At 49.7% G+C, this 10,097-nt stretch overlaps 1 protein-coding gene across 1 annotated transcript; it reads left to right on the top strand.

The window, feature by feature from the left end:
- Positions 1-403: 403 nt before the first annotated feature.
- CCR75_003559 (uncharacterized protein) lies at positions 404-4,852 on the top strand (the record flags this gene model as incomplete). Its single annotated transcript, XM_067961653.1, has 1 exon — positions 404-4,852. The coding sequence occupies one exon, from the start codon at positions 404-406 to the stop codon at positions 4,850-4,852; it is 4,449 nt and encodes a 1,482-aa protein (XP_067818454.1).
- Between the last annotated feature and the right edge of the window lie 5,245 nt (positions 4,853-10,097).

The raw sequence follows: 10,097 nt of genomic DNA, 5'->3' as shown, positions 1-10,097 counted from the left end.
AAGAGAAGTCTTCCTCTGCACGTACTAGTGTACGTGAAATAACGTAAGGCACCACTCGCAACTGAAGCAGTGCGAAGTGGACTTGTACTGAAACAGTACAAGTCGTAGTGCCCCGTTACAACTAATGAGTAGCGATTCATCGTTAAGAAAAGGCAAAGTCGCGGTCACGTTCGTTAGCAGCCCCATTCGACCCATTTATTAAGTTAATTAGCATACCAGCGCGAGAACATCGGGATTTTTAGCCAATCAAAATACCTCAAACTTAATATAACAAAAACCTGCCTACGTTGCATATTAAATTGGACTGGCGATTTACCAAAAGGCCTTATAAATTTCCTAATTGCAGTCAATTATGTACCGGTATTGCGTCCATCCATGGCACACTAGCGAAAACATTAGTTAGATGCCGTCGCCAGTCTCACATGCTCGACGCAGCAGCGCGGCAGAAAGCGACGTGATTGGCCGAGCATCCATTCATTCCACGACATATGTGACCCATGCTGAGTGCCAACCTCTTCTAACGGGTGCGCCGTCGCCTCAGGTGTTTGCCCATCCAGTCCAATGTGCATCAATAACGAGCCGCCTGCTTCTTCAGTGGGTTACGCCATCAATTACGCTCGCCAACCAGTCGCTGAGTCAGAATTCTCCTCCCGATCCTACTTCATTGTATTACACACAATTTCAGCCACCGCGGCAGGAATCGGGCCAAGGATATGCCAAACGCGGCCTGAAACAGGCGGACGTCTGGGAGCTCCCGCCCCGCTTTCGTACCGAGCCTGACGCCAAAACCCTGCAGCGCGCCTGGATTATAAGTGGATCACTTTTGCACGCACTATTTCGGGCCCACGGATTGCAGTTTATCTTGCTTGGCCTTCTGTACACTCTTGCACAGCTCTGTGACCTCGTGGGGCCCTACGTGTTGTGTCTGGGGATACAGCTGCTGCAAGAGGAAGGATTGAAGCATTTTGAAAATGATGCAACAAGACAAAGCTTTTACTTCTGGCTGGCTGCGCTTTTTGTATCTCGACTGGTGCGCTCACTATTGTTAGCTTTCGTGCGTACCGAGCTTCAGACACTGACCTTGCGTCTCACGGCGGCATTGCAAAGTCTTGTGTTTCAAAAGGCGCTAAGGCTCGCAAATGTGATTGCAGAACACATCGACACTATTAGTGAAGCTGATGTGACCCAATTGCTTCATGGTGCTGCTTGTATTCATGAAGCGTGGGTGTCACTGATCGTGTTGGCATCCGCGTTTTCTATGATGACGACGTTTCTAGGCATTCAAGCGTGTGGAGCTGCTTTTGGTGCGATGATCGTTGTGCGTGTGGGCTCTGAAACACTTAATAAATTGCAAGCTCGATCGGTAGATCAACTGAGAAGATCACGAGAGAACCGAGAACGCTCTACGAACGAAATGGTTCAGGCAATAACGGCAGTAAAATTACATGCCTGGGAATCTGCAGCCAGAGCACGTATCAATACCATGCGTGGACGAGAGTTAGCTGATTTATGGCGCTTTCATTTACGAGGTGCCACGTTGATTGCAATCCGATTCGTAACACCAGGACTCGTCGCTGCTGCGGCACTGATTGTAGCGCATTATACGTCTGCACATCCACTGACGCCTTCATTAGCATTAGGCACGCTAGCACTTGTCCATCTCATCCAGACGCCACTTCGAGCTTTATCCCACGCGGTGCTTGGAGCTCGACCTGCTTGGCGATCGTTGCACAATTTGTCGTGTTTTATGGATCAAGAGGAATTGAATTTTGATGCTGTCGCTGGACGAAACAGTTTGAATCTGGCAGCCAAGTACGATGCCAAGGATACTGTCATTGCTGTCGAAGATGCTACGCTTGGATGGGCGACTGACGGTCCCATGATTTTTCACCATTTGGATGTAACTGTGGCAGCTGGAGAGCTAGTAGTAGTCCATGGACGCCCTGGTAGTGGCAAATCCTCATTTCTTTTGGCGCTTTTGGGTGAAATGCAAGCACATGATGGAAATGATGGGGGCAATTGTCGTTTGTATGTCGGTGGCTCAATAGCCTACTGTCCGCAACAGCCATGGCTGCAGAAAAGTCTTTCTGTACGCGATAACATAATTTTTGGCCTTCCATTTGACCGTCGGAAGTACCAGCACGTGCTAGACGCATGTGGCCTCGTTAGCCCCATCGCTTTATTGTCAGCTGGTGATCGTACACTTGTCAAAGACTGGAGAGCAAGTCCAGGAGAGCAGGCTCTTGTGAATTTGGCACGTGCTTGTTACAGTGATGCTGACGTGTACCTACTTGACGAACCGCTGGCTCAGGTCCTCCCGAGATCTGTCGCGCAAGAGATCTTTTCTCGTTGTGTATTGCGTATCTTGCGAAACAAAACTCGAATAATTGTGACTACGTCGGTGGAATTTATAAATTCGAATTTCGTGAATGATGCGATTCGTTTTGAAGATGGTGGTCGACTAGTACATACACGAGATGTTTATAGTGTTACAGGGGGCAATGAGCAACAAAACGACGAAAGAAGCGACGAAAGAAAAGTACAAGCCGGAGTTGCAACTAGTTTGTACCTTGTCAACACATACGAACCTTTGTATGTACCGGTTGAAGTCCAAAAGTCTGCTGAGCATTTGTGTATGGAGAACATTCTCAATACAAGTCGCAGCTCACTGTGTGATTTACCTTTGCGCGAGTATGTTTCTTTTGAAGTTACAGCAGCGGCTGAGTTGAGCGACAGAGAATGGCCGCTCAAGTCGATCCGAGCTTATGCTCATCTTATTGGCGGCCTCCGCGGTGTATCAATGATTTTCGTTATGCTGTTTTTGTGGCAAGCATTGCAGGTGATGAGTGATTTATGGGTCGTATGTTTAGTGCACTTAAGCAATCCGCCAAATTTTATGAACGGCCAACTGATATACTGTTCGATGGTACTAGCTGCTGGGCTACTGGCTCTTGGATTTACAGTAAGCATTGCTGTTGCAGCGATTCAAGGAGCACGTTGTGCTTTCTTGAAGCTCACTTCGGCAATTTTGAACAGCCCCCTGTTTTTCTTTGACGCAAATGGTGCTGGAAGTGGCCGAGCTCGCTCGAAACGCCTCACTCTTTCCAGAAGGCGCGAACTCGAGCGAGTCATCACAGATAAACATCTCACTGTCTTGGACACAAGACTTCCTCTCGCCGTTGGTGCTGTGCTAGCTCTTGGAGCTTCGACGCTATCAGCGATACTGACAGTAGCAGTCGTGACAAGGTACTATGCTGCATTCCTATTGCCTGTCATTTACATGTATGTCCAAGCTGCGCGACTATATCTGCAACCGGCTCGCGATATAATTAGGCTGGAAACCATAGCGCGACAGTCTGCGCGTATGCATGCAGCCGAAACGCTCGCAGGGGCTCGCGTTGTGCGAACGTTTGGGCTGGCCCATGTACATCGGGTTATGGGTCACCATTTCTGGCTCAGTGACGTTGCTGCTCGTAATGCTCACCTAGGCTTGCATATCGACCAGTGGCTTGCGTTGCGCATCCAATTTTACGGTGCTGTGATTGTAGAATTTGTGGCAACATTGTCCTTTTTGATCTTACGACATAGCTTGGGAGCTGGTTTACTGGCTTTGGCGCTTTATGAGGTGCTACTTATTGATAATGGCGTACTTGAGTCGCTCGTGCGAATGTGTGCTTGGCTAAGTCCAGTATTACACACTGCTACTCAAACCTTAGAAGCCGCTCGAGGTGCGGAAGTGGTCACGGAAGGTGCGTCTTACTTAATTGCGACTTCACGACCTGCAGAAAATCCAACGACACCAAATGAAGTAAAGCCGTCATTATCTTGGCCAACTACGGGTGATCTACGCTTCGATGCTGTCAGCTTTCGTGATCCTGCTGCTGTGCTTGTTGACGAAATGGCTGCCATGTTTGATATTGGTGATGGCGGGGCTCCACCGTTAGCGCTTAAATCTTTGTCATTTCGCCTTCAGGCTGGGGAGAAAGTTGCCATCCTCGAGTCGCCTTCTGCCTCTAAGGTGTCTTTTGTGGGTCGTGCGTTGCTGCGCTTGCACGAGTTAACGGCTGGACGGATTATTGTGGATGGTATCGATATTGCCACTCTTGGCTTGCGAACCCTTCGCTCACGTATTGCGTGCGTATCTGCGGCAACACCCAATGCTGCATTGTATAATGGCTCGGTACGTATGCAGCTCAATCCATGTGGCGCTGCTATCGAAGACGAGCAACTATGGGCAGCTTTGCGTGCAGTGAGGCTTGCGGATAATTTGTCGTCTCTGAATGACCACTGTCAAGGACTTTTGGATTTGGAACATGACCTTTCATTGCGATTTCTCTTAAGCCTTGCCCGTGCATTGCTGGGCGAGCCGTCCGTTGTGATACTTGCTATCGCTCCTGTGCTAGATACACCCAATGATGACATGGCAGCACAAATGCAACCAAATGTAAAATTTGCTTTAGATGACGCAGTTTTAAAAATCTTGCAGCGAGTGATGCATGAGGAGCTTCGTGATGCAACTATCTTGCTATTACTTCCATCAGCAACTTTGTCACCATATTACGATCAGATCCAGAGAGCGATGTTGTTGAATTCTGTTGATCGCGTGCTGGTTGTGAGTGATGGTGAAATGGCTGCTCTTCCTGATTCAACTGCGACAGTGCCTGACCAAGGCAGACTGAAAACCCTTTCAGAAGTGCCGAGTAGGTTGAGACTATCCGATCTTGAGAGTTCTTCTAAAGATATGAGTGCAATCATGCTACACCAAAAGCACCAACAATCCATTGGTGAAGACGACATAATGAACGGTGGCAAGTTTGATATCGACACTTCTGACAATGAAGGTGTAAAGTAGAATAGTGTAATGTATGTGCTCTGTACGCGAGTACCTTTCACTAATTCTGCTCCAGTACTACTAAGCAGCGATCGTCATATCACGTGTAAACGCGGCGCCGTTAATGTAGCGGATGGATGTAAATTTCTGATCATTCTTCCAGTTTGAAACGCGCATAATTTCCACCAAAGCTGTCACGCAATCGATGCTAGACGCGCGACTGGGCGGTTAGCAATGAGTTACCGATTAGGATCAGTCAGAGCCAAACTCAAGTCATGGATGAGGCTAAGGTCGTTGAGCGGACTACGAAGTGCTACCAGGTATACGGGGCATATTAACGAGTACTGATCAGTACTAGTTGTATGTAACGGGGCACTGCCGACTTGTACTGCTTCTGTAGGCGGGCACGTCGTAATGCGGCCACGCTCTACTAGACACACACCCTAGCACAGCGACAAAGCGGTTAAACCAGCTTCTCTTGCGTGCAGTGAGGTAGTTGTGGTGGTCGCGTTAGCGACCTCACCAAACGCACTAAGTACTCTTATAGAGTGTCGTCACGGGATCGGTAATCCGGCTCCTCGTGTGCACTTACTAAGTAGAAAGTAGTTTTCAGACTGATTTATATTCAATCGCATTAAATATAAATACCTATTTTTACAAACCAAGAATGTCTTCTTTGTAGATAACACTAATATGTATTGCAAGCGTTTTTTTCTAAATACCTCGCGTAACGGATGACGCTAGGCGTCATCCTTCCTAATGTTAATGCACCTATGTGCATCACATACACAAGAATTGGTCACAAATGTGAACCACATTCGAGTGCGGGGTCTAATTACTTTAATTTAGTAATTTATTATCACGTTAAGCACACCAAGGGTACTTAACGGGGACTGTGTAACATTAAAGCAACTTTAGCCCGTTACACCATCCCCTCCCTTATAGAACGAATTTACATTTTAAATTCGTTAAAGAGGAGCGAGGAACTGCGAGCAGCATTACGCGCCGCTAGTTCACTCAATCACTCTAGCGACCTGTCTTTCCATACACGGCGCCAAAGATGCCACCGAAAAGGGGCCACGTTGGTGGCTCGTCTGCGAAGACGCCCACTCAACCTCAGACTAAGCGCACGCGCCGCGTTAATTCGCCGGCCGCGTCTAATGCCTTAGTCGAAACTGCGACAGCTACTGCTGCTGTCGCGTTAACAGGGCTAAAGGATCCATCCCATTTTAACAGTAAGATGTTGATCCGTCGCTCATTGTCGACTACAATGAGTCGTCGACCCCATAGTAGTGATGCGGACAACAAGCTAATGAGGAAGGATGATGGCGCATTATTGCCCATCCAAATTTCTCTCATTTCTCACAACATGGAGACAGCAGCATTTACGAATGCTGTCTCGTCGTCTGCGCTGGAAAGCGCCGCGACAGGTGATGAGAGCGCTGCCCATAAAGGCGCAGCCGCTTCTCCGTTGGGTATTACCACAACGCCTTATGCTCAGGCCATAATCCATGATGGTTCTGACATAGAGAATTCGGAGCCTAAAGCTCCGCCGACGACACGTGAACGAGCTCAGTCGGTGTCACAAGCCAGTCGTTTAGAACGTGGCTATGTGACGGGTGGCATTCCAAAGATGCCCCCTCCATCTAAATGGCCTCGTTTAAACGGGCCAAGAGCGTCGCTCGTAGAGCGCGCTCTTGTAGACGCACATAATTAACATGGCGTCTTTAAATCATGGAGGGCTCAGGCAAAATCGCTTGGGCGTATTTTCCCGATCTCGGTCGTGTTGCGTTCAAATGAAACGCCTGACCAATACGAGGTGGAATTCCTGCGCCGCATTCATCCGCATTCCGATGCGATGAAACAGCGGTCGCAGCGAATTAATTTCGCCCGCTTGCGTGTGAAAGAAATCATGGGCGGTACTGTACCCCCTGTTTCTTCTCACAACGCTACTTCTGCTAGTCCATTTGAGACTAGCGAAGTGGCCGCAGCTGGTGCTCCTTTTCATAGGCAGCAACCAAGCCGGGCACATCCATACATAGGGTATCGATCGGTTCCCAAGAGTCAAAACTCTTCGGGTAACCTTTTTATTGGACGAGGATCTGATACCCTTGCCTCACGGAGCGGTAGGCAAGCAACCTTCCAACAAGGAAGCGTTGATTTCCACCCGCATCCATCAGTGCAGGTGGCGCCCGATAGGAGTGGCGATTTCGCCCACCTACTCGCGGCTGCCTTTTCTTCGTCCGTTCAGTCACAGGCGTTAAGCGCTACTGAACGACGTATTGCGGATCTCGAGGGTCAAGTCTCACGACTGACCTCGGATCTCGTTGATGTCCGAGCGAAGGCTCGTCAGGGTTAAGAACACCTGAAGACTCGCTTGGACCTTTTGATAGGCTAATGCTTAGGGATCCGCATTGCTCGCGTGATGTCCCTCGCTCTCCAAGTCCTGTTCGTGGTGGGAGGATCGGTCCAATAGCTTTTCGCCTTCACCGTCCCCCTCACCCGAACAACGCCCGACTCACAGTCGGCGTCTCCTTAGCCAGATGGGGATATGTGAACTCATTTGGGTCTACATACCAGTTCAGACGACACACGTAAATTAAGGGGTGCGTCTTCATATACGGGGGAAGGGTGAGCCTATAATTTAGGTCTCCAACCTCATCACAAACATAAAGGCCCAATGAAACACTGCAACACTTCGTAGGAATCCAAGCGGTACAGAAGCGCACTGCTGGACAATGCAGACTTAATGCACTGACACCACTCGAAAGAGCCAATATAGTTGGCCACCCATCCATATACATGTGGCCACCAAAATTCCTCTGACACTCGTAAAAATGTCTTTTCACGGCCCAGATGCCCGCTAGATGGCGCATCATGGTGCTCGTGAAGGATCATCAGCTTGAGATCTGTGTCAGGGGAGGCACATAGATTCTCAAGGGATCACTAGGTGACAGCTGATGCCATAACAGGCCATCGCTGTAGCTAAAGCGATTGAGCTTAGCTTTCAGGTGCGACGGAAGGGATTCGTCCACCGAAGTGATCCAACAGCAGGCGACAGTGGTCGTCCTGACTGTAGCTCTCTTTTATCTCAGAAGTTAATGAGCTCGTCACGTGGTATGCCTTCATGGCTGCCAACGTTGACAGCTGAATTTATGTTTTAGCACTAGACACACTTTCCTGGTGTCTTACCTCGAAGTCTGGTCTGCGCGATAAAGCGTCAGCCGAGACATTCGACTTACTCGGTTTGTATTCAACTTTGGAATTAAATTCAGAGAAGGATATAAACCATCTTGCCATTTTAGGCGAGAGGTGCGGTGTGTTTATTGCGGTCCGCAGTGATGCGTGATCCGTATAAACCACAAATGGTTCGGTGCCCAGTAGGTGCACTCGAAAGGCTCGGCACTTCTTCTGCAAACACATCGCGATGTTTCCACAGAACCTCAAAGAACGGACTGTCTCTCAAGGCTTCCCAGCCTTGAGCAGCGAACCGTTCTTTTTGTCCGTTTCTAGGACGCTCTTGTCCATTGTGGACGACGAGCAACAGTCCACCAAGTTCTCTTCTGAAACTGGTGTGACTAATTCGTGGATCTTTCTTTCCTTTAGTTCGGCAAGGAACAGATCACACGACATCTCCGGGAGAATTACAATCTCCTCGGCAGATTTAAAGACTTGCCGGAGTACCTCAACTGAGGATGCCTCCGCAATTTCGTCTTTGGCGGCCTCGAACACCTCGTCCAAAGGCCCGTCCTCTTTATTTGGAACTGATCCAAAGGTCACTCATTTAGACGTGCCTTTGATCGTCCTTATCTGTCGTATACTCGTTCTTCGAGTCACCACGACCGTTGTCTGGGAAGCGGGTGCCGTTGCTTTCCTGGCTAACGCACCCCTTCCAAAAAAAAACGCACCAGGCTCTAGGCACTGTGCCGGTTCATGCGACGCTTGACTTCCTGTCAGCTCGCTGTCTACTGCCACAAGCCCTCGGCTCTGTGCAGGACTATGGGATTCATGACTACTTGTCATTTCCGTTTTCACTACCTCAGCCTCCACGAGCTGGGTCCATAGCTAGCACTGTCAACTTCTCTTTATCAGAGAAGTTACTAAAGCGGAAGGCGAGTTCTATCTAAACTCCCTCAGACTTAACGAGCGCGCCGTTGGCTAAACGAACGGTCGCCTCTTCTCGCTTGCCATCCTGGCAAAGCAACTCAAACATCGCCGGTCTCTTATCTAGAGACGCGAGTTTTACTAAATTTCGTGATGCACCCGAATCCACTAGGAGGGTCATCACCTGGTCATAGCCTCTTACTTGAGCGCTTTAGACCAGCAGGGTTGAGGTCCGAAATTTTGAGACCTCATGGACTATGCTACCCATTTGTTCGACAACTCTGAACTTAGGGCTAGCTTCAGAGTCCGCGTGAGTAGGGCATCCGGCCCCTACTGCGCCCTGCGTTCCCGACCCTCAGTGGTCGATGCAGAGCTCATGCATCTCGCACGCTGGTTCTTGCCATCGCCCTTTGGGAAGGGAGTCCTCTTGCTGGGCATCTTCGCCCCAGCAGGTTCCCTGGCATAGCAGCGAGCCATCATATGGCCGCGCTTGCCGCATTTAAAACAGACCACGTCTGCATTGCCCAACTCCATAGGAGTGGCATCTGTCCTCTCGGCCGACGGCTTATACCAAGCTGTCGCCGAGGCACTGTTGTAGGATTGCTCCTCAACTAAGGCAATTCGGATTGCTTCTTCCATCGTGGACGGCACCTTTCTGAAAAGGGCCTGTCGCGATGGGCCATGCCGTAGTCCGTTTATAACAGTAAGCACCTTAATGTGCTCCGGAAATCGATCATACGGTAATGGACGCCGAAAGCGAGCGCATCTCCTGCACATACTCTTGCAGAGATCGCTTCGCTTGTCGCGACTCAAAGAAGCGCACGTGAAGCAAAACTTCGTCGTTCGGCGGCTGGTACATGGCGCGAATCTTTTCATTAAAGATCGCCCATTAGGGAACGCATTTCTGTCCCCCATAAGCGCCGAGTAAGCCCCCTCTGAGGCCTTACCGCGCAGGTGCGACATGGCGTTCGACACCATCCGGCTGTCATCCTCGATGAGCTGCGCGACACCGCATTGCTCCACGGCTATCCGCCAGTGTAAAATCGTGTGCGCTACAATTCTGTCGAACTTGAACGGCCGGGCGGAAAGCATCTCAGCAATTTTGCTGAGAGCCTCGCTCCGAGCCTGCTGACGCCTAAGCTCATCCTGAGTCATAGTGACG

The sequence above is a fragment of the Bremia lactucae genome (genome assembly GCF_004359215.1).
Source record: "Bremia lactucae strain SF5 chromosome Unknown BlacSF5_NotPlaced_69_SHOA01000026.1_149490bp, whole genome shotgun sequence".
NCBI classification, from domain to species: domain Eukaryota; phylum Oomycota; class Peronosporomycetes; order Peronosporales; family Peronosporaceae; genus Bremia; species Bremia lactucae.
Note: the sequence above shows the minus strand (reverse complement) of the source record. Positions and strands in the feature narration are given on the sequence as shown.